This window comes from Chlorocebus sabaeus, chromosome 26 (genome assembly GCF_047675955.1).
Source record: "Chlorocebus sabaeus isolate Y175 chromosome 26, mChlSab1.0.hap1, whole genome shotgun sequence".
Taxonomy (NCBI): domain Eukaryota; kingdom Metazoa; phylum Chordata; class Mammalia; order Primates; family Cercopithecidae; genus Chlorocebus; species Chlorocebus sabaeus.
In genome coordinates this window covers 37,622,619-37,647,083 of record NC_132929.1, presented here as the reverse complement: position 1 = coordinate 37,647,083, position 24,465 = coordinate 37,622,619, and the positions used below count along the sequence as shown (strand labels likewise).

General features: G+C 40.7%; 2 protein-coding genes and 1 long non-coding RNA gene across 7 annotated transcripts in view; 1 reads left to right on the top strand and 2 right to left on the bottom strand.

Moving 5' to 3' along the window:
• On the bottom strand, positions 1–4,890 carry C2CD4A (C2 calcium dependent domain containing 4A). Its single transcript, XM_008016377.3, has 2 exons — positions 3,881–4,890; positions 1–3,387 (listed from the first exon to the last, which is right to left on the bottom strand). The coding sequence occupies exon 2, from the start codon at positions 3,356–3,358 to the stop codon at positions 2,243–2,245; it is 1,116 nt and encodes a 371-aa protein (XP_008014568.3). The 5' UTR covers positions 3,359–3,387; positions 3,881–4,890; the 3' UTR covers positions 1–2,242.
• A 3,630-nt stretch (positions 4,891–8,520) lies between these two features.
• LOC119628050 (uncharacterized) lies at positions 8,521–10,423 on the bottom strand. Its single transcript, XR_005244344.2, has 2 exons — positions 10,082–10,423; positions 8,521–9,967 (listed from the first exon to the last, which is right to left on the bottom strand). It is a non-coding gene; the product is annotated as an uncharacterized lncRNA (long non-coding RNA).
• Positions 10,424–10,465: 42 nt separating this feature from the next.
• VPS13C (vacuolar protein sorting 13 homolog C) overlaps positions 10,466–24,465 on the top strand; it is a 184,975-nt gene continuing 170,975 nt past the window's right edge. For 2 of the 5 annotated variants that reach the window (XM_073012204.1, XM_073012203.1), the window contains exons 1-2: positions 10,467–10,652; positions 23,661–23,704. In XM_073012204.1, the coding sequence (XP_072868305.1) occupies positions 10,553–10,652; positions 23,661–23,704 (144 nt within the window). In that variant the 5' untranslated portion in view covers positions 10,467–10,552. Of the gene's footprint in view, positions 10,653–23,660; positions 23,705–24,465 lie in introns of all 5 variants that reach the window. The other 3 variants (XM_008016380.3, XM_073012202.1, XM_008016378.3) reach the window with 2 other exon arrangements.

Below are 24,465 nucleotides of genomic sequence, written 5' to 3'. Positions count from 1 at the left end.
TTTAAACTGTCAATGCAATTTTTTATTTTAAAAACAGAAAAATTAAAACCCAAAATGATATTATACATAACCAAGTTGTTTTCATTCTCCATTTATTTTCCTTTTAAAGTGCTACATTTGTGAAATTATTAGTAGTTACCCTACCAAAATTCCAAAATAATGAAGAAGGTTACACATAAAAAATGAATGTTGGCTTGAGGGCCAAGGAAATATTGACTGATTAGATAGAAGAGCACGTGATAGATCTGAACTACTGTATGTCATCATTCATTTGGCTAACCACTAGCAAGCTTCTGGATGTGGCTGATTTTGATAGAGTTATAGAATTCACAGTATTCTTCACATTTGTTTAACGGTCATCACTATAAATACACATCACAATAACCCCAATTTGTGACTGAAACAGAAACTCTTTTCTTTTTTTTCTTCGAATTTTATATAATATTTATTTTATCTTTTCTAAATAGCATTTTTAATGAACATGAATGGATAAAACTGTGAACAATTTTAATAAAAGCAGAAACTGGCTGGGCATGGTGGCTCACACCTAAAATCTCAGCACTTTGAGAAGCCAAGGTGGGATGATAGCTTGAGTCAGGAAGTAGAGGCTGCAGTGAGCTGTGATGGCACCACTGCACTCCAGCCTGGGTGACAGAGTGAGGCCTTGGTTCTAAAAGATAAAATGAAATAAAATAAAGCAGAAACTATTTCTGAATCCAGATAGATAATGGAGTCATATTTAACTCCATCCTGTATATTTCAATGTTTTCAATTTTTAAACCCTTATTTAGGATGCATTTTCCTATTAGCATAAAGAAAAAGAAAAAAAATGCCCTGCTGGCAGTGAATTCAAGGGATGAGGAAATATCATCCTCTAAAACAGGATTGTTAAATCTGGAATTATTATCAGAAGCCAGATGTAAAACTATGCAATCTGTACACTCTCCACTGTCTATTCCAGCAGATTAGCTCACCAGGTTACAACAAGGCTGGCACCCATTTCTGTGATTCTGAGGCCAGTTAGCTTCCTCCTCAGAGCCTTAGACACATCAGCTCATCTCAATGCCTGAAGTTATTAGCATGAGATAATAAATTACTCATTTCAAACAATTTGCTTTTTCACCAAAAGCAGGATGAGGAATGCAAGTAGACACGAACTTCAGAGTCAACAGTTTCAGAGAGAAGCTGCACAATTCTCGCAACTTTAATAGCGAGCCCTTTAGACACTGTGGTATTACCTACGTAGGAGTAATGAGTGAAATACTGATTGTCTAGGTTCAAATTCTGACTCTGCTCTTTGTGCCTCAATATCCTCATCTGTAAAATGGGCATAGCAGTGCCTCCTTTTGGGGATTGACATTAACAAATTAACACTTGTAAAACTATTTATTATTATTATTTGCAGACAGGGTCTCACTCCGGTTGCCCAGGTAGGAGTGCAGTGTCACTATCTCGGCTCACTGCAGCCTTGACCTCCCAGGCTCAGGTGATCCTTGCGCCTCAGTCCCAGAGTAGATGGAACTACAGGTGCATGCCACCTCGTCCGGCTAAATTTTCTATTTTTTTATGGAGACGCAGTCTTGCCATGTTTCCCAGCCTGGTCTCAAACTCCTGGGCTCAAGCAATCTGCCTGCCTCGGCCTCCCAAAGTGCCAGGATTACAGGCGTGAGCCGCCACGCTTAGCCTATTATAACTATTATTTAAGCATAGAACATTAAAATGGTTTCAGTAAGATACAGCTAGGAGTATCAGACTGGAGTTTCAACTAATACTTCACTGTTGCTCTTGGACAAGTCACTTCACCTCTATTGCCTTCATTTTCTTATCTGGGGTCTTAAACAAAATGCTTCAAAAGTAAGTGCTCCAAGATGGTCTTGATGCATGTTGTGGAATGCGCCAATTTTAAAATGAGGTGATTGGGGCAAATAGATCGCCAAGACACTTTCTAGTTCTAACACTTCATGTGATTCATTATTTCCCAGGAGTGTGTGGTACATATGGTATGCAAATAGCTTTCTATATTGGGAAACACTGTAGAACCATTCCATTTGCTGAAAAGAATTCTGGAGATATCTATGGAAAATATCATATCTTTTACTGGGATAGTTAATCTATAATCATCTCTGCCAGTGTTGGACTGAAACAGGCCTGATGAGAAGAACAAATACACGTTTATTTTGTACCACGCGGCTGTCAGTGTCCTGAGTCCCCGGGGCAGAGCGCCTTGGGGAGGGCTGGGCCCTCAGAGCAGCAGGAGGGCGCCCAGGGACAGCTCACCCTGGCCCAGCAGGAGGCCCCGCTCCCGGCCACGGACCTCGTCCCAGGCCTTGACGCGAACAGCCAGGCGGCGCACCTCGTCCTCCGAGAGGCCGTCGAAGCAGAAGTCCTGGTCAAAGGAGGCCTTGCGGCTGCGCCCCACCACAATGCTGCATTGCCGACGCGCGGTGTCCGGCGGCCGCAGGACGAGGCTGAGGCGGCAGCGGACGGCGCGGGGCCCGGGGGCGCCTCCCTCCAGGCCCTCGGCGCGGAGCAGCCGGAGACGGAGGCGCCCGGTTCCCGGACAGTATTCAGCGGCCAGGCGCAGGGCGTCGCCGGCGCGTCCCAGAGCCACGGTGCCCTCGGCCCCTAGGCGCTCGGGAAACGGGACCCGGCACAGCGGCGGGCTCGCGGAGGGGGCCCGGGCCGGGGACTGGGAGCCCGCGCGGCGCTCCTCGTCCTCGTTCCCGCTGGAGACGGAGCGGACGCGGGCCAGGCGGCGACTCCTCCTGGCCCGCAGCGCGCGGCTCAGCAGCCCGTCGGGGACACGCAAGAGGCGGCAGCCGCGGGGCCGCGGGGCGAGCGCGTCTTGGGGCGGACGGGGACCGCCGGGGGCCGCGGGGGTGGCCGGGCCCTGAGCTCGCGGGTAGCGCAGGGTCCCCAGGAGGGCGTCCGGGCCGCCGCCGCCGCCGATGCCGTAGGTGTGGGCCAGGGGTCGGGGCGCGGGCGCGTCTCCAAGCAGGAGCGACTCCTTGCGGCGCGTGTGCGGGCTCTCGAGCAGCACGCAGAAGCCGTAGGCGGTGCGTACACGGGGCAGATGCGGCAGCGACAACGCGGCCTGCGAGCGCGGGTCCCAGTCCGTGCGGCCGGCGCCCTCGTCCGTCTCTGCTTCTTCGACCCAAGAATTCCGGAATGCAGCCAAGGCCAGGCGGGGCACGAGCCGCGGTGGGATGCAGAACTCGGGGATGCGGTCCGGAGTGAGCACGTTTGCGCACGCGGCGGTGGTACGAGACTTGGCTCTGCGCGCCCGACCCGGGAGAAGCCAGTCTCCGCTCCGCCGAAGGCACTCAGGACCGAAGCGGAGTCGCTCCAGGCACCACATCTGGCCACACTCTGCTGGAGCTTGTCTGCCTGCAACGCACAAAGGCACAACGATCGTCAGAGCGAGCCCCTCGGGGTGCAGTAATTCCTGTCCCTTTTCTTCTATTAATACTTTCGGGGTGTTTCTTCCTGCCTTTCCCGAAACAGGTCAAACTGCTCTGCATGCTGCTGTTGCAAACTATTTTTCAGTGAGCGAAAAACAATTGTTTTTCTCTTGTCCTATCTCAACTCCGTTGTAATACACACTTTGGAGCTTGTTTTAATCTCTATCCGCCCTCGCTGGCCTAAGGCAGAGATTCACAAAATACTGGATTGTAACTTCAGTCGCTCTGCTCTCTGTGCCAACGATTGCCTTACAATCGTTTCCTGACTCTGGACTGTAGCTGTCTAGTCCTCAGCTAGAATTAAAATAATTGTTATTCCTTCCGGGAAACTGTGGCTTGTTCTCCCCTTGCAGAGGCAAAGAGCCTCAGACGATTTCCCCCGGGGAATTAAGAAAGCTGATGGGTCCCTCCTGAAATACCTGAAGTCCTGCGTCAGCTGGGTCTCTGCACCTTTCTGCCTGGGACACCGACCAGGAGAGGCGCTTAGCCGTTGGGAAATTCAAAGCGCGCGCGGCAGTGTTCAGCACCAGTGTTCAAGGACAGCCGGCCTGAGCTTTTATACTTGTTGCCGGGAGCGCGTGCCAGTGGGCCGAGCAGAGGGGCGCTGCCTGGTAATCTGACGCCAGGCCCTCCCCTTTCCCTCTGCCACGTGGCTGGATTTGCTGAGCAAGGCCTGGAGACCCAGTTCTTTCTCTCTCCGGCTTCAGGTGGAGGTGTTTTCCTCGGAAACCCGGAACAAGTTTCTGTTTCCTCACATGCAAAATGGTATTAAGTCTCTACTATACCGCACAGTCATTGTGAGGATCGACGGGCGTAATGAATGTGAACACGTAGAAGTACTCTACATTCACCATTAAAATGAGGACAAGACCGGTTTGTCTTATTCTTGCCTAATACCCTTCCCCAAATCCAGCTTCCCAGTTGCCCAGCTTTCGAAGTTCTTTACTTACTTTCCGGTTGTCAATTCTGATTTTAGATGTTCTTTTCTGATTATAAACCACTCTGGGTTAGGGGGAACATTTCATGTCTTGATCGGGGTGGAGTTACAGAGGTGTATCCATATGTAAAAAAAAATCAACTAGTGTACACTTAAGATTAGAGCACTTTATTGTGTGTACGTTATATATCAATTTAAAAAATCACAACCTACTTCTTAAGCCATGTGTGCTGATTTTTTATTGGGAAAATGTACACTTGCATGCGTCTGGGCAGTTGGAATCATCCTTTGGAGACGCCCTGACCACATCTGGCCTTTCTAGGCCGTGCCCACCAGAGAGACCCTTTTCCTTCCTTTTGAAAACTAACCTGTGTTCATTTTGTAAGAGAATTGCTTCCAGTTAGCTCAGGCTGAAAGAGATCTGAGGCATTTTGTTCAGCGTTCAGGCAGATGTTTCTGCCTAAGATACTGCCTTGCAGATTATTCACTTATCTAAATAATGTTTAATGAATTAAATTGAATTCATGCAAAAGTGATTTCAGGATAGGGCATGTGCATTTTGTTTCCAGGACACACAAGCACTGTGCTAGATGATTTACATATAGTCTGTAGAACTGTCACAGAAACCCTGCATATTCAGATCATCCTTCTTTTATAGATGAAAACTGAGTCTCAGAGGTCAAGTACTTTATCCAAGTCACATAATGATGGGAAATGGAGGAAATAATACCTACTACTGGGTATAAATGAGCTGTTTGGGGAATTAATATAATAAAGTAAAATACTTTGCACCATGCCTGTAACATGGTAAGTGCTAAATACATAGAACTGATTATTATTAATAAAGATAGAAGGAAAGTTGTAAAGTATAGTAGTTAAGAAAATCGGACCTGAAATTGGATCTACTGTTAATGCCAGAATGGTGGCTATGTGACCTTGAGCAAGTTACTTAACCTTTCTAAGCCACAGTATCAAATTTAAAATTCATAATAGTGTCAACCTACAGGGTTATCATGAGTATAAAGATAATGAATACGAAGAGTTTAGCATAGGGCCTGACATACACAAGGTCAGATATAATATTATTATTACAGAAGACAGCAAATGCTCATTAGTTCATTCATTCAAAGCAATATGTACTGAATGTTTTCTGGGTTCCAGCCACCATACTAGGCAAGTGGATACAGGTTGTCTGTAAAAGATCATTATCAGCTATGTAAATCCATAAATGATGGAATAAAATGATGAGGATAAACTATTTGAATTCCATCTGGGTGAGGCAGGCGTGAGAAGAGACTACTGAACTTTATTTATTTATTTATTTATATATTTATTTATTTATTTTTAAGACAGGGTCTCACTCTTTTGCCCAGGCTGGAGTGCAGTGGTGCAGTCTTGGCTCACTGCAACCTCTGCTTTCTAGGCTCAAGCAATCCTCCAACCTCAGCCTCCCAAGTAGCTGAGACTACAGGCATGAGCCACCACACCCGACTAACTTTTTTTTTTTTTTTGGAGAGATGGAGTTTCAACATGTTGACCAGGCTGGTCTTGAACTCCTGGGATCAAAGTGATCTGCCCACCTCAGCCTCCCAAATTGCCAGGATTGTGGGTGTGAGCCACCGTACCTGGCCTGAACATCACTTACATGTTTCTAGTAGGAGGCAGGATTAATGGTTCTCTGGATTTACTGTGCCCTTGACTAGCTATGCCTTTTTTTTTTTTTTCCTTTTGAGACAGGGGCTCACTCTGATGCCCAGGCTGGAGTGCAGTGGTGCAATCATGGGCACTTCAACCTCAACTTCCCAGGCTCAGGTGATTGTCCCATGTCACCCTCCTGAGTAGCTGGGACTACAGGCATGCACCACCACCTGGCTAATTTTTGTATTTTTTATAGACATGGGATTTTGCCATGTTGCTCAGGCTGGTGTGAGCCACTAAGCCCAGCCTACTTCTTTGTCTTAAAATCACCGCTACTCTTTGTCAAAATTCTTGGGCCAGGGCTAAATCTATGGGAAAAGTTTTACCAAATTATATACTTGAGGGCCATGTGCATGTGTTCTGACTCAGCTTTTCTCGTGAGACAAGACGTTGTTAGCCCTGTTGAGAGCCCCTGTTTAAAGTGATTAGGAGCACATATCAAAGTTTACAATCTGAGAAGTTGGCTGAAAAGTTGTTCAGCAAGTTAATGAACCTGTTTGAGCTCAAGTTACAAAATGAGGGTAGTAATACCGACCACATAAGATTGTTATGGGGGTTAAAAATATGTGCATGAAAATGCTTGGCTGGCAGTTAAGCGCTGGCTAACAGCTATTATTATTACTATCATTATTTTATTATGAATGTTTGCTTGGCCAGGGATTAGCTGATCCACACATGGATTCCTTTAGAAACATTTTTCTCCTCAGGCAAGCAAAGCAGATTTACTTTGTTTTTATTAATGATTCACCTTCTTTAGTAACACCTTAATAGCATTTCCTGTACATGATTTCTTGAAAATAGCAGAGATTTGCCGTTGTGTGGCTGGTCCCTGTGACCCTGTTAAGCCTTATGTTTTACTTAACTCGGAAGCATGAGCCAACCACCCAGTACTTGGGAGGATGGTGTAACAGGGTGCCCGAAACACACAAATCTACTCAGAGGAAGACAGTCGCTGTTCCAAGTTCCCAGCTGTAGCTGTGGGAACATCCAGTATTGGAGCTGGAAAACAGTTCTGTAAAGTGAGCATAAATAGATCACATCCCATTGAGAACAGAAGTGCTCTAAGAGTAAAAGGAAATTAAACATTTCACAAAAGATAGGAGGTTGAGTGTCAAGGAAAGCAAGAAGAGAGATTACAACCAATAAAATACCAGTGTTCTGACTTATGCACCTTGTTCAACAAAACTAGAGTATGGAGTACTGGAAAGAATACAGAACAGGGAGTCAGGACACTTGGGTTTGGGTTTTTGCTCTGACAGTCACTAACCTGTGGGACTTTGGGCAAACCCTTAATTCTCCCTGGCACTCAGTGTCTCCATCTGTGAATTGAGGGGGTTGGATTAACAGGATGATCCTCCCTCTGGCATTAACATTCGACAATCCATTCCCATGCTTTCTCCTAGTTAACCTCCCTAACTTTTCCCACAGTCCATGGTGTCATGGCTTATACTCCAGCTTTCTCCTCCATTTCCTTTCCCCCAGATTCTTTGTGCTTTTCTCCAAACACTCTAGGGTTGAGGAATAGGGTATGGGTGGTGGTTAGTCTGAAGTTTTTTTTTTTTTTTTTTTTTTTTTTTTAACATTTTTCAGTTAATTTTTAAGTGTCCCTAACCTATATTTTTGATTTTAACAGAAATAATATTTTGCTCATCTGTTTTTGTTTAGTCCCTCATTGAAGTTTAGTTTTGTAATTTCCTTTGTTGTCATTCTCATTGTTCTTAAGCCAGAATGAAGGCAAGAACTAGACTTAATTAGAATGCTCATTTTCTTTAACCTCTGTATCCAAATTGTTTCTGATATAATGCCATACATAAGGGTGCTAATGGTGTTTCTTGACATTGGTTATAGTTTGTTTTAAATTGGGACTGTACATTTCTGACTTGTTAAATAATGGAAGATTTGGGGCATTACTGAATGCACATAATCAATTCCTTAAAACATGCTGAAAATGGAAAATGGTAAAATGGTAAAATTTAAAGCTTTTTATACTATATGGTAGTAGCATTTTTTTTGTACCAAAAATTTAGAGCCAAATTTTCCACCCTGAGATTTATTTTTTCTGCCATGAACCTTTCAAAGTAAGATCTCCGAGAATGACTAATAGCCCAGTGTTGATTAAATTGTATAATTACTGGAAGAGAAAAGGGTGGCAGTGCTCAGGGAAGCAAAGGAAATTAATACCTGCTGTGTGATTCTGGGTAAGTTACTTAACATTCCCGAGCTTAATTTTTCTATAAAATGAGGACCATACTATCTGCATTATTTACCTCACAGATCTTTTGTGAGGATTACATGAAAATGCCTACCTTCGCATGATGATATGACGCCTTACGAAGTATAAATAAGCATAAATGAAACATAATAAAATTTAATGATGCATATGAAAGCACATTTACACATTATTCTTTCAAAATTATAAAGTCATACCATAGAACTGTAAGGAATTACTTTATTAGACAAAGCATTAGTGTTCCTCACTTCTCCCAAAAGATTGTGCCTATTATTCCACCTGCTTGACCAAGCTATGTTGCCTGTGCCATCTTTCCTATCATCTTATACTGTTATTCATACATCCTTGGATTCTTTCTTAACTTTGTATGGTACATGCCTTACGTCAACCAGAACATATATTGCTTCTTTACATTCCTCTTGGTGCATAGTCAGTGTGAATGTAAAAAGGAAGCGGGATTGTTAGGGTGTATGACGAGAAAGAATCTGGAGAAAGTTTGAAGACAGTGTTCTAAACACTGGGAAGTTATTGGATGTTTTTGAGCAGGTGACCAACTTAAGCTCACCCGTGCTTTGGGAAACCAAGTCTGGTGTTCATGAGAATAGATTGGAGGAAGGAATAACCGGAGGCTAGGAAGTGAGTTTCAAGGAGATGGCATGGTCTGGAAGAAAAACATGGAGAATTTAGGAAGGATGGAGAAAGCAGAATAGACAGGTTGGGCTGTTACTTGGTTGTGGATGGTGAAGAAATCCAAAGTGCTTACTAGTATTTTGTCTGTGTGACCAGCAGGAAAAACAAACGGTTAAGGATTTATCTTCTTAAAGAAGACTGCAGTGTGCAGGAGTGGGAGAGGAAAGTGATCTCGCTGGTTAGAACTGACTGCGTCTTTCTTTGTACCTTCAATTTTATTTAATACACAACACCAATTGTAGCTATTTTGATTTTCTTTCTTCTCCAGTGGACCTTGAACTTAAGATTTTTCTTTGTGATCCTGTGCAAGCCTAGGTTAAGAAAAATACACGAGTATTTTCTCAGACACTTCCTCGTCGCAAAACACCTAATAAATGCTTGTGACTACAAATAATCAGCATTTCTTAGGTTTCTTTCTGTTTACTGTATCTCAACAACTTTTGGAAGTATATTTTAGGAAAAAATGTCCAGTTCTCTAAAGAGGTGAGTGTCAACGGGTGGTTAAATTTCACAAGGGTTGAAAGACCTTGTGGTATAAAAGCTCTGCTTTTAAAGTCGTGCTACATCAAAGACAGTTCAATGATAGCGTGGAAGAAAGTGACACATAAATAACAAGTAACTCATACTTAAAAAGGCACTACTAAGTTTTGTTTTTTATTTCTGTAATGAGATAGGTAACTAGTCAGTGGCTAGTGAATTAAAAGCGAATCTTAGAGAAAGGGAAAAGAATGAGTTTCTCACAAAACGCGTATATTCAGTTCTCATTCTATGATATCTGCCATTTGATGTGGTTCTGTTCCCCTCCTCCCACTTTTAAATTATTTGTCGCGCGCCAGTGGTCCCAGCTACTCGGGAGGCTGAGACAGGAGGATCCCTTGAGTTCAGGATGTCAAGTCTGTAGTGAGCTATGATTCCGCCACTGCATTCCACCCTTGGAAACAGAGCGAGACCCTGTCTCGAAAAAACAAAACAAAAAACCTGTGTGTTTCCAAGAAGCAGAGACCAAGCTCCAGGCGGAGTCGAACTCTAGCAGGACAAGAACGCAGTCGGTCCTTTTCCCCCCACCTGATCCAGAGGTGGAAGGGTGGTTGCCTAGGTGACGCTCAGCGCACACTCCAGGCCCGGTGGCTCCGGACACAGCGCTGCGGCCGGAGGTCAACAGCAGGTGACTGCGGGAAAGCAGAGCGGCCACATAGATGACCCTGTGCTTGGTAACTCTTGCCCTCCCTTGTTCTTCTCGAAGGTCCTTTTTTTTCTCGTGCACGGCTGCCGAGACAGGCTCAGGCTAGCTTCCCCTGCGCGCCTCCGTCGCGCCCCACAGAAGGCCGGGGCTGCGACGCCCACAAGGCCTCGGGAACACCAGATGGCCTCCGCAGCTACCGGCCGGGCTACGGCGCGCCTGCGCACAGGCGGGGTCACGCGCGCGGCGCGGGGGTGGGCCGGCGCCGGAGGGGCTGTCATTCGCAGCGCTGGTCGCCTCCCTTAGCTGCGCCGGGCGGTTCCGGCTCCTCCCTCCCAAGCTGCCTCAGCCCCACCATGGTGCTGGAGTCGGTGGTCGCGGACTTGCTGAACCGCTTCCTGGGAGACTATGTGGAGAACCTGAACAAGTCCCAGCTGAAGCTGGGCATCTGGGGCGGTAAGCGAGAGGGGCGCGGCCGGCGGGATGCGGGCGCTGAGGGCCCAGCCGAGGGCTGCTCCGTCCGGGATCCTGCCCGGGCCCTGCTCCCTCCGCCGCCTGAGACTCCCCCTTTCCGGTGCGGCAGGTGCTCTACGCGGGAGCCTCTGCCGCCCGCGGATTCTCGGGGTCCCAGTCCCGACCCCGGCTGGGGAGATGCGGCGGGATCCCGCCGGCGCTGCCAAAGTTCCCACCTTTCTAGTCCTCCGAGGCCAAGCCCTGGCCCTGCTGTCCCCGCCCTGCCCCTGCTGTCCCTGCCCTGCCCGTCTCTGTGGTCCTCTCGCTGCACTCAGCGTGGCCCGTTTGGCCATACCGCATAAAGACAGAGCCCTTTCTGTTTCGGTACCGCGTGGAGTGAGCATGGTTGTGTGGTCATATACGCTCGAAGTGGCACTAAGGAAAAAGAAAAAGGAAATTGCATTTCGCAGTTATCTTCACTATCATTTTACAGGGAGCAAGAACTGGCTTCCTTCTCTTTAGGATTACCGGGTTTGAAGAGGAATAGGCAAGAAAGGCGTGTGCTTAGGGATTCTTACTCATAATGCTTTCAGCTCCTGTGAAAATGATTTCTTCCTTTAATATTTACTTTTCCGTCAATACGAAGAGGATTTTGAATTTTGTTTTGGAGCAATAGAGAGAAATTCAAGCCTCGACCAGCGTCATCATTAATTAGGTGTCTGCTTGGTTGTATGCCCAGGAATTTATGCCAAAGTTTTTATCCTGGAGATTAAGTGTATAGAAGTATTCAATAAATAGTGTACTTAAACATGCACTCTTCAACAAGCTTAATCGTTTGCATGAATTACTTGTTAAGCTTTGAGGACTTGGGGACTTTCTCACTCCACAAAAGATGTGGGAACTTTGTCAGCTTTGGAGGTAGATTCAAAAAACGACTCAAACGTATGGATCTGCTTTTAATTCAAGCAGCAACAAATAGCTATAGACTTCCCCTGTCCACTAGGGTAACCACTAGCCACTGTAGCTCTTGAGCACATGATATGAGGTTAGTGCTAATTGAGACGTGCTGTTAACTTGAATTAAAACATCGTTTTGAATAAGTATTACTCCTAAAGAAGTAGGAGAAAAAATATAATACCTCTAATTTTTATGTTGCTTATGTGTTGAAATAATATTTGAATATATTGAGTTAAATATAATATTAAAATGTATTACCTGTGTTTTTTAGTTTTACTTTTTTTCTTTTTAAACCTGGCTTCTAAAATTTATAATTACATATATGGAACATATAGTGGGCAATGCCGTTTATAGAACCGTGAGTGATACTCTAAATTGCGGAAGAGCCTGTTTTTTTTTTTTTTTGCTTATCTTTTTGAGACAGGGTCTTGCTCTGTTGCCAAGGCTGGAGTGCAGTGGCAAGATCATAGCTCGCTGCAGCCTGCAACCCCTGGGCTCAAGTGATTCTCCTGCCTCAGCCTCCCGAAGTGCTAGGATTACAAGTGTGACCTGTAGTGCCTGGCCAAGAGCCTGGTTTTTTTTTTTTTTTTTTTTTTTTTTGAGACGGAGTCTCGCTCTGTCGCCCAGGCTGGAGTGCAGTGGTCGGATCTCAGCTCACTGCAAGCTCCGCCTCCCGGGTTCTTGCCATTCTCCTGCCTCAGCCTCCCGAGTAGCTGGGACTACAGGCGCCCGCCACCACGCCCGGCTAGTTTTTTGTATTTTTTAGTAGAGACGGGGTTTCACCGTGTTAGCCAGGATGGTCTCGATCTCCTGACCTCGTGATCCGCCCGTCTCGGCCTCCCAAAGTGCTGCGATTACAGGCTTGAGCCACTGCGCCCGGCCGAGCCTGTTTTAGGTGGCTGATCATTTGATTGGTTCACTGTGGTTTGCCCAACAATACAATAGTCCCTTGGTGTCTATGGGAGATTGGTTTCAGTACCCCTGATCATACCAAAATCGGAGGTTGCTCAAGTCCCTTAAATAAAATGGCCTAGTATTTGTATGTACCCTATGCACATCCTTCTGTATACTTTAGGTCATCTCTGGATTACTTATAATACCCAATACCCAATACAAGTAAATGCTATGTAAATAGTTGTTCTATTGTTTTTAAATTTGCATTATTTTTATTGCCGAATTGATATTTTTTATTTTTTTCCCAAATATTTTTGATCTGCAGTTGGTTCAGTCCGTGAATATAGAGGGCCTACTGTACATACTTTGTTTACATCCCCCCACCACACTCAATGCAATGTAAAAGAAAGGGAAGTAAAGAAAGAGATTTAAGGAATTAAATGACCATCACCTTCTGCAGAAATGAAGTGTTTCTTCAGAATACTGGCAGTATCATTTCCAGTAATTCCTTATAGTTTGTAAACATTTGAAATTTGAAAATGCACTAGAGTAGCAAATCTGAAATCTGAATAGGCCTTTGAATGGTGTGCTGTGTTGGACAAGCCACTTACCTTATTGGGCCTTAGTTTCTTCATCTTAATTTAAACTTTCATAGAAAAAATATTTTAAATTCTGAAAAGTTTAAATATAATATTTTAAATAATATATTTTAAATAATATTTGAAATAAAAGTTTAAATAATATAATATTTTCATGTAATTACTCATATTTTAATATTATATTATGGCATATTTACTTTAGACATTTTCTTTTTAAGAAGATAAAATGTATGGATATAGTCAAAGGTTCCTTTGCCATCAAATGTTATTCTCCTTTATCTTTAAAATTGGAGGTTGGAGTAGGTAACATCTCTAAGGTGAAGCCAATATCCTGTTCTTCTAATTAATGGTTTTACAATGACATTGAGGAGTATACTGCTTGAAGATTTTGAAGTTTTTCACAACTGAAATTAAAAATGTTGTAATTTTATGTTATTTCCTCTTTTGTCTTTTTTTTTTGGTGAAATCTAGAAAAGGAGACTTTCATCTCATTTAAAAATTTTTAGAATAAAGTATTCTGCCAGTGGCCAGCATGAACTTTAGAATAGGCCTGAGCAAGTAAACCCATTTCTTTTGCATGTTGTGTCCAGTGAGCATCCTCAGGGATTCTCCTAGCTTTATCAGCTCACAACTCTGCCTCTATGAAGTTTTGCTGCCTTTTATTTTTGTGATTGCTTAAAGAAAACTAGAAGTCACGAGCTTTTATCGTTATTGCACAATCTGTTGTTGATAACCCTAATTTCTCAATAAAATTGGAAGGCATCTGAGTTGATTTTTCCTGTTCTTTCAAAATATTGCTAAAGAAATTTGTCTTCAACTTTTTTGGGTATGCAAATGGGAATATTAATTTAATAAAATAGCTGATATTTTATGATATCCACGATGTTGACAAGTTTTACAAAAAATTGAAAATTGTATATAATCTTGTTTGACAACTATTTGCTTTAGCAGATAAGGTTTACAGTTCACAGAGTTTTTTGTTGTTGCTGTTGTTGAATTTTCAAGTCTTGAGAAAGGGAGGAAGAATTCATCTTGTAAATATTTCACATACCTGATCGTACTATTCTTTGGAATCAATTGATAAACTACTTTGATACATCTTAACTGGAATATCTAACTAGCCTAAAGCAGTGATTTTCAATGGGAGGTGACTTTGTACCCAGGGGATATTTGACAGTGTCTGAGACATTTTTGGTTGTCACACTGAGGGAAGAGGTGTGCTATTGGCATGTAGCAGATAGACCCCGGAGTAGTAAACATTCTACAATGCAGAGGACAACTTCCTGCAACAAAGAACTGTCCAGCTCAAAATGTTAGTTGAGAAACCCTAATCTGAGGAGAAGACTGAGATTGTCTTCTGCGTTTGTAAAGGACCTCCTGGGTGCAGAAAAAATTGTAGTAAGGAGTTAAAAAGGACACGGAAGAAGTAGATTACTCTTATGAAATCTATAATTCGAGAGAGAAATTGATATCTTAAGTGACTGAAAGGTGTCATGTCAATAAAAATGCATAATCTTTGGGTGATCTTTGGAAGTAGTTTTAAGAATTGAAATATTGTGTTTACATGATTTGGAAAAGATCATACTGTGCATATATTCATATATATATATAGACATTCATAATGAAATTTACAATTAAAAAAGGTTGAGAGGCTGGGCGCCGTGGCTCGTGCCTGTAATCCCAGCACTTTGGGAGGCTGACGCGGACAGATCACGAGGTCAGGAGATCGAGACCATCCTGGCTAACATGGTGAAACCCCATCTCCACACACACACACAAAAATACAAAAAATTAGCCAGGCGTGGTGGCGGGCGCCTGTAGTCCCAGTTACTCAGGAGGCTGAGGCAGGAGAATGGCATGAACCTGGGCGGCAGAGGTTGCAGTGAGCAGAGATTGCGCCACTGTACTCCAGCCTGGCGACAGAGCGAGACTCTGTCTCAAAAAAAAAAAAAAAAAAGTTGAGAAGGTTGGGGAAAATTACTGGAATGTCCAGAATCAGGAAGTATACTTTAGATGTTGCCTTTAAATTTGAGAAGCAAAGCAAATAAACATTGTCTTTCTGTTTCTATTCTTTATGGATTTAATGCCAAGCAATTCTTATGTATTTTAAAAGTAATTTAAGCAGAATTTCCTTTTAAAAATCCTTGCCACTGTGGATAATTGAGACCTTGATTATTTATTAGCTGTGGGATCCTGGGCACAACATGTCAGTTCTCAGTCTCCTAATCTGTAAAGTGGATATATAACACTCAATGTATTTGTGAGATAGATTATGTCAAAATCTTTTGTCATTGTTGATGATATTATAATAATAATGATTAACAAACCTAGCTGGGTGATGGAAAACAGTCTTTGTTTTATTTTCATAAGGATGTTTCTTCTAACTTCAGACTTTTAGAGGTATTAATCTTCTTTTTTTTTTTTTTTTACTTTAAGTTCTGGGATACATGTGCAGAACGTGCAGGTTTGTTACATAGGTATACATGTGCCATGGTGGTTTGCTGTACCTATCAACCCGTCATCTAGGTTTTAGGCCCTGCATGCATTAGGTATTTGTCATAATACTCTCCCTCCCCTTGCCCCCACTCCCTGACAGGGCCTGGTGTGTGATGTTCCCTTCCCTGTGTCCATGTGTTCTCATTGTTCAAATCCCACTTAGGAGTGAGAACATGTGGTGTTTGGTTTTCTTAGAGGTATCAATCTTCTATTGAGTGATAATTTTGTGTAGAGCTATCATTATGTATCTAAACATTTCTTATTTTCCAAACAAATTTCTTTAAAATAAAACCCCTATTTGCCTTTGAATTTATGCTTATACTTTTACAGTATTACCTGCCAGCTAGTTTGTAAGTCAGGCTTTCAAGGTTCAGAAAAGTGCCTGGTGCGTATGTACTGCCTACATAAGTAGGAAGGTTCATCTAGATTTTTGTTCGCCACAAACTGGTACCAAGAGATAAATTGCATAGCCCTTAGCTATTGAGATGTGTCCAGGATATAATTGCTTTAAGGGTAACATATTTGAAAAGGTATGTTGAAATGCCACATCTTTTGCAATTTGATTTGAGTAGTAGTGTTGCAATGTAGAAGCTTTGTCAATTTGATTTTTCAAAATGATTTTCTGTGCAGTCAGCAGGAAAATCCTCCAGAAGTCAGAACTCTGTTGTTGTCAATTGCACTGGACAGGTGGAATCAACATAGAGGCTGTGATATGTTAGATACCAGGGTGACTCTGGTGACCAGGAATAGAAGCCAAGTGCAATGCCCTCAGAATCTGTGGCCCTGCAGACAGGACTGAACCTGTGCTCTTTACTCCGCTGTCCTTTATCCCACTCCTGACACTTCCCCTTGAGCTGCCAGATATTATTGGAGCAGCGCGGCATAAGAAAGGAGAATGAACACTGGACTGGGAATGAGCCAACCTCTTTAATCTTATTCCATCTCTGCTTCCGTCTAGTTGTGTGGCTTTTGGCATGTCTCTGACAAGTGACCCTTGGTTGCTTATCTGTAAGTGAAAAGGTTAGACAAGGTCATCTCTTCTGTCTTTGAACTTTTGTGATTTGAGCAAGGCAAGAACAACGTGAGATCCTTCATTGGATGAGTGGTACTGCCACTTCCTCCACATTCATTTTGCTCTTCAACTGATATTGGTGAGTAAGGAGCCACAGTCAATGACAGTGACAAGATAAATGAAGTTCCAGGCTCATGCTGATATACTATGTGTATATATATATGTGTATATATAGTATATATTAGACTATATATTGTATAATTTAACATAATATTAAGTATATCTAATATATACTTAATATATTATATAATATATAGTTTAATATACTGTAATATATTGTCATAAGAGGTACCTGTAGGGCAGCTTGAGAATGAAAGAAAAAGCAGCTCTTTTTGCTTTTTTTTGGCTTTGACACGTAAAAGATGGCAGTATCTAGGTATTTCTAAACCTGTAGAGGGATTTTCTTTAGTCTTTTCCTCCCAGCCAACACTTAGTGTAGTGGAGGCCACATTTCTCATTAGCTTGTCCTATAGCATATACAATAAATAATAATGAAAAGGTCGATAGTGTAATATATATTTAGCCTCAGTTACTACCAGTTAAAGCAGTGCGTAAAAATTTAAATTTAAGCACCTTTTCACATGCGTAAGTAGCATTACGAATTAAAAATTCACTCCTTTTCTAGAACTAGAACTGAGAATTGGTGCTTTGGTAACCATTCTGCTAGGAAGCTCTACCACACTACTCAATATTATGGGATCTCTGAAGTGAATTGAAAGGGAGAAAGTTTAGTGGTGATGTTGCAGCTTTCTACCTTTCTTTGCCAAAACTTCCTGTTTCAGTAGGGAAATGGGAGGAGTGAGAGTCAGAGTTGTTTCCTTTCTTTTTCCTGTCTTCCTCTCTGAAGACAAAGTCACTGTGAACTCATTAAAAGGAGTCTAGATTGGTTAATTTGGGTCGACTAGCTAGATTCATTTGAAATGAATAGCTGTAATATTTTCTTTGATATTCTTTACTAAAACATAAATCATTAAAATAATTTGATTCATGCTTTAAAAAACTGTTCAGTCATCTACTTTAGCTCACCTCCTTGGAAAATGAATGTGTCAGAACACTTGGATATGCTTTCAAATAAATAATGTTTATCTTATAGATACATAAACAGAATCTTAAAAAATAAGTACATAGCATTCTTTATTTCACTATTCTTTATATGCAAAGCTAGTTTCATGGAGTATGGCATGGTGTTTTTGTTTGTTGGATGGTTTTTGTGTTTAATCGCAGTTTTGGATTAACCTCTATGTTTTATATTAAGAATGTTAACCTGGGAGTCGGGAGACATAGATTCTATTCTTAGTACTGCCACAAAAAAATTGTATAACCTTGGATAAACTACTAGATCTCTTTAGACTTTAACTTCTTCGTGTATAAAGTGAGAGGGGCTTAGATTTGAAAATCTTTATGGTCCTCAGTAGTTCTAAATCATAACTTCAGAACTTCTGTCTTTTGAGGAAAAAAATAGATTTTTAAAAAGTACTAAAATGACCATTTTGTAATACCATCTCCTGCATCTGTTTTCCCCCGTGGCACTATTTTTTCTTCTGGTTATGCTCTGAACATAACCCCCTTGACTGTATCCTGCCTTTCTGCGTGTGCCCTTGTTACACTAATTTTAGTTATCCTTTTTGTTTTGGATTTTTTTACATCTCTTTGAAAATAACAGAGACCGAAAGTGGAACCAACAACCACACTGGCCTGTGAATGCTAAGTCTGATTCTTTTATGGCATTTTTGTTTTCCAGGGAGGTAGAATTACCTTCTAAATTAAAATCCTGTACCCTTTATGCTCTGCTATTTGGGAGAACAGTGTTATTCTGAACATAGCATTGAGTGTTATAAGATTTGAGCCTATTAGGTTGCCATAGAATTCTTGGGCTAGTCATTTAACCTCTCCAAGCCTCAGCTTCTATTGCTTAATATATACAGCCTGTTTCTTGCCTAGGAGGCTGTGAGGATCGAGTAATGCTATATATCTGAAAGTGTTTTCTAAAATATAAAGATTTATGATCTTATTGTGGTTGTTTCCACCCCAGTACAATATGCATTCTGAAGTCAATATTTATTGAGTACCTACTCTGAGGAGAATCAGTAAGAAGTTTATAATCAGACTGGGGATTTATATAAAGTTAAGTGTTAAGTACCATAAGAAAGGTATAGTCTGAATTTCTGCAAAAGTTTAGAGAGATTATTTCTGGTTGGAGGTATTTAACAATAGGACTATATTTCTTACGTTTATTTTGTAGGCCATTATTTAAAAAGCCATTCTTGGACTTAGGCAGGCTTTTCCATATTGTGCCAGTACCATTTGATTTTTGTTTATAAATATACTAGCTTGGTTGTTTTCTATAATTTAGCAACTATTTCTAGGTTTTTTTTTTGCGATGACTCCAACTCTTCGTGTCATTTGCTAATTTACTTCCGTTTTCATCTTCTGGTTCATTGAAGAAGAATACTAAATTTTGATACAGGATTTACCCTTTAAATTTTTTTTTTTTTTTTTTTTTTTTTTTTTTTTTTGAGACTGGGTCTTGATCTGGCTCTGTCGCTGAGGCTGGAGTGCCGTTGCATGATCCTGCAACCTCTGCCTTCCTGGTTCGAGCAATTCTGCTGCCTCAGCCTCCCGAGTATCTGGGATTACAGGTGCCTGCCATCATGCCTGGCTAATATTTGTATTTTTTAGTAGAGACAGGGTTTCGCCGTGTTGGCAAGGCTGGTCTTCAACTCCTGGGCTCAAGTGATCCAATCGCCTCGGTCTCCCAAAGTGTTGGGATTACGGGCATGAGCCACCGCACCCGGCCCTTTTAGTGTATTTCTTAAAATATCTTCCAAGATTGGCTTTGAAACTGTGGTGACTTTCTAGCAGTGTATGCACATCCGAAATATTTGTAGTTTATTAATGAGAATCATATGGGGTCTCTTCTGAAGCACAGCCTGCTTACTAAGTGTATTGTCTACCCTCCTCTCATGGGCCTGTCAGTCCAGCATAAGGGAGATCACCTCACAGAATTTCCTTGTCTGTCACCTTAATCTGGTTAGACTTGGCAAGATTAGAGCCACTTGATTGTGGGATTGGCTTTAGAGCTTTCCTTGCTGGCAGAGTTAAGTTTATTCATCTCCAATTATTAGTCACCATATCCCGGTTTTTTTTTTTTTTAAGATTAGACACAAATATTTACCCTTCCTACAGTTTTTTTGAGAACTTTCTATGACTCCTACGAGTTCTTAGCCCTGATCTAGCTATAGCAGTAAAGTTATTTACATTGTATAGTATTATTATGTTGTCTTAAGGTAGAAAAGGAAAATGAAATCTTTTTCATCGGTGTTCAGTTAAATATAAAATGGTTGATTTTTAGAGGAGATCTGGTTTAATCTTGGTCTTATAAATTCTTTTTCTTTAAACAGGATTTCTGGAATTCATAGGATATGGAATGACACTGCTGCATATTTATCAGTCAGAATAGCATGCAGTTTAGTGGAGAGTACTTGTTAGTCCAGTGCCTTACCAAGATAAGTGCTCATCTACTGGTTGCATGAAGGAATGCACTTTTACCTCTTTACACTGGTGCCACTGTTAATCTGAATTATGCTGCTTATTCTTTCCCTATTCTTTGTATTAGAAGCAGAGCTCCTCCTTCAGTGCAAATAACTTGGAGAATGTATTATGCTTATTTCACTGTTATAGTTACTGTTTGTTAGATAACATTCACATTTTCAAAGAGGAAGTATGCATTTGTCAGACTGGGTGGCAGAAATAGATACTTCTTTTTTTGTTTTTTTGTTTTTTGTTTTTGAGATGGAGTCTTGCTGTCGCCCAGGCTGGAGTGCAGCGGCACGATCTCAGCTCACTGCAACCTCCGCCTCCTGGATCAAGCGATTCTCCCGCCTCAGCCTCCCGAGTAGTTGGGATTAGAGGTTTACGCCACCATGCCCATGCCTGGCAAATTTTTGTGGTTTTTTTTTTTAGTAGAGACGGGGTTTCACCATGTTGGCCAGGCTGGTTGCAAACTCCTGACCTTGTGATCCACCTGCCTTGGCCTCCCAAAGTGCTGGGATTACAGGCGTGAGCCACCGTGCACCAGCCAATATTTCTTTGTTTTTCTTATGTGTCTAGGGGTAAGGCAATACTAGATATAGAAAAAATTTATATAAAAATATTTAAATCATATTGACATGTGAATTTACTTTTGTTTTATTTCCGCATTTTCCTTCTTATAATTTCCATAATAATTTCATGTAAAAATATCTAATCATAAAAACTAGAAAATACTGAAAAACATTAATAAAAAATCTATCTTTAATTCTACCACCCAGTAGTAATAATAAGTATAATCTCTTTTTGTCTGCCAGTCTGTCTAAATATACTTGTTAACTCTGTTAGCCATATTGGTAGTTTTCAACATTTCACATCTTAACTACCACCTGCTATCCTACTACTTGATCAAACAAGTAAAGTGTCACTGCAACAGAAACAGCCCATTTTTTATAAGTATATTTATATTTTTACAAACATTATGTTAGTGCCTTAACAATTGTTATAAAGATTTCATCCCCAACGCAGATGATTTCTGATCACTCCTGGTGACCCTTGGCCCACCAATTGAGAATGACTAGGTAGAACAGTCAGAATTTATGAGCAGAGTTGAAAGGCTGCATATGGGCCTTAGATCTTATTAAACTAGTTTGGATTGCTTCAGATAGGCACTACCATCTGTGCAGATTACCCTGTGGGCTAGAATAGACTTCTCAATTGTAATTTTGTGTCATTCATCATGTGACAGATTTGAATCCAGGAATATTTGTCTTCATGTAATTTTAGTGCATATATAATATGTAAGGACTTTTCTCCCCCTGGTTGCTGAACACACTAGTCTTCCATGACTACTTTATTATTCCTACATCTGGGCAGTGATGATATCCTGTCAATTCTGCCTCCAAAATAACTCTTTACTGTGACTCTACCTCTTTGATCCTGAAGTTACTGCCTTATTTTAGGTTTTAATTTCTTTTCAGTGTATTATAGAAGTTTCCTGACTGCCTGTATTCTGTCATTTCCCTCCTACTATATACTATAGTATTTTCTTACCATTTGTGAAGTTTTTTCCTCCTTTTCTTCCTTCATTATAGTTTTTGACAATTTATTTTAGAAAATTTGAGAACTGTACATACACAGAAAATGAACTTTATTACATAGAAATAACCAGTGTGAGCATTATGGCATCTGACAGTTTTTCATTCTTTTCTGTGTATGTGTGGAATGCAGACACACTTTTGCATGTATAGATACTTTTAAAATTAGGTCAATCTGGGCATTCTTTTGCTTTTTAAAAAACTCAGTATTCTATGAACATTTTCCCATGTCTTTCTACTTTTTTTGGTTTATTTGTAATATAGATGTATTGTGAGTTACGCCTTCTTGCTGGACATTTAGATCTTTAGGTCCTTCTTTCCTTCCTTTCCTCCCTCCCTCCCTCCTTCTGTCCTTCCTTCTTTCCCTCCCAATGCTGAAATATCCTTGTAGCTAAATTGCTTGGACAGATCAATAGTTATTCCTTAGGACAGTTGAGTAATGATTCTAAGATAACATAATCTCTGTTTTTATATATTTTGTCTCTTTGTTTTGGTGGGTCTGGAATTTTTTATCCTGAAAGCTCTTCATTAGTCTGGCCCTTGCCTACGTTTCTGAACTTATCTTGTATCCTTTTCTTATACCCTTCAGTTATACCAAAACATATGTGCTTTCTAAAGTGTGCCTTACTCACACTTACCTATTTGCCCTCTTTTTTTATCCACCCAGTAAATACTACTTAAGCCTTCCAGCCTAAACCTATGTGTGTTCTTGATTTCCCTAGGCAGTTAGGTGGCTCCTCCTTTTCATCTTGTGTATGCTTCTATTGGAATATTTCTAAAATTTCAGAGAATTGTTAGGTTGGTGCAAAAGTAGTTGCAGTTTTGTCATTAAAAGTAGTAGCAAAAACCACAGTTACTTTTGCATAGTCCCCTCTACTAAGCTGTTTGAGTGCCTTCATAGCAGGGGTATTGGTCTAGTAATCTTTCTCTTTCCAGCACCTAACATATAATGGGTGCTTAATAAATGTTTGTTTAATAATTTTGAGATCTGGGAAAAGCAGATCTCTAAAATGACGTAAACAAATCAAATATACTTTTAAATTCACTCCAAAATACCCGGAAGAAAAAGTTACTTGATTGAAAAATATTAATGGGGAGTATAGCTACTATAGGTTTTAAAAAATAAATGTGTCATAAATGATTAAGAAAACATATAACAGTAATTTATGCCTGCATTTAATGTTGAAACTATAGTTTTATTAGCCTTAACATAATTTAAGTGAAATGAAAACTTTTTCCTTAAATTTTTATGTGAGCATGAATATTTAACTATTGTGTATCAACAAATATAGGGATAGTGTTTAAAATTTGAGTCGTGTAATAGTATTTTTATAACTTAGCGTATGAATATAATAAAAGTTAGACTGATTAAAGAATATTAGAAGCACATACAGTAATCATTGGGAAGGTAGAATGTTTGAAGACATGAAAGACTTAACACCATGTTTCTGAAGAAAATGTTAATTGATGCCATATTAAATAACCCAGGATGATTGATCTGACCTTGTAATCATCTCTTTATATCTTGAGATTTTGGCTTAATCTTTCAAAATGATGGCTACTTTCTTTGTCTTAAAGTTCTTCTGTCCAAAAAGCTCCAACTTCTTTCCCAGTATTTGTTTAAATGTTAGCTAGTTTAATATTTTATAATTTCTTTTACACTGGATTAACCTATAGTATACTACAATTAATAACTCGTGAGCATGTATAGCAACTGTTTTGAGCTGGGAGCCTCTTAAGTCAGCTTTGTTTATCATTGTATTCTTAACACTTAGCACAGTTTCTTAGTGCTTGGCACTACATTATGGTAGATTTACTCATTGGTATGTTATTGTAATATTTTTCCTCTTTTTCTTTTTTTTAAAAGGAAATGTGGCTTTAGATAATCTACAGATAAAAGAAAATGCCCTGGTAAGTTTTTTTTAACTATGCTAGTAACTTACTTAATTTGGTAAGTTCTTAGAAACCTTTGCTTACTAGGCATCTGATACCAGGTACTAGATAAAGTGATGGAATCACTCAAAGGATTACTTGTTTAACTATTTGCTGTTGGAAAATCTGAGATTAAAGATTTAGAAATTGTTTCCCCTAATAATCAAAATAGTATCTCTTGGAAACGGAGTGTTTCTCCTTAATCTAATTTGACTATATAGTTTTGTAGTTGACTTTTTCCTTATAGAAATATTTTTCTTCAGAAGTATCTTTACATATTTTTGAGATAAATGAGGGCTTGATTTTAAATTAAATAGGTAATAAATAATTATATTTTGGAAATATATTGACGGTCTAGCCTTATTATAGTAATATTAAGAGGTAAAATAGGATTTTCTGGACTCCAGCTCCAGAAAGTAATTTGTGTCATTTATTGTTGAGTTGAAAACAAGCAAAACAATGCCCTCCCCTGCCCAATTAGGTTTCTGTTTAGCTTATTTGGCTAAATGTGAGTTTATGAAGTCACTTAATGAGTTTATTGTTTAATTTTTGCAAGTTTCTAACCTCATATTTTAATTTTTTAATTTTGTGAGACAGAGTCTCAGTCTGTTGCCTAGGCCGGAGTGCAGTGGCATGATCTCAGCTCACTGCGTCTTCCGCCTCCCAGGTTCAAGCAATTCTTCTGCCTCAGTCTCTCTAGTAGCTGGGATTACAGGTGCGTGCCACCACGCCTGGGTAAT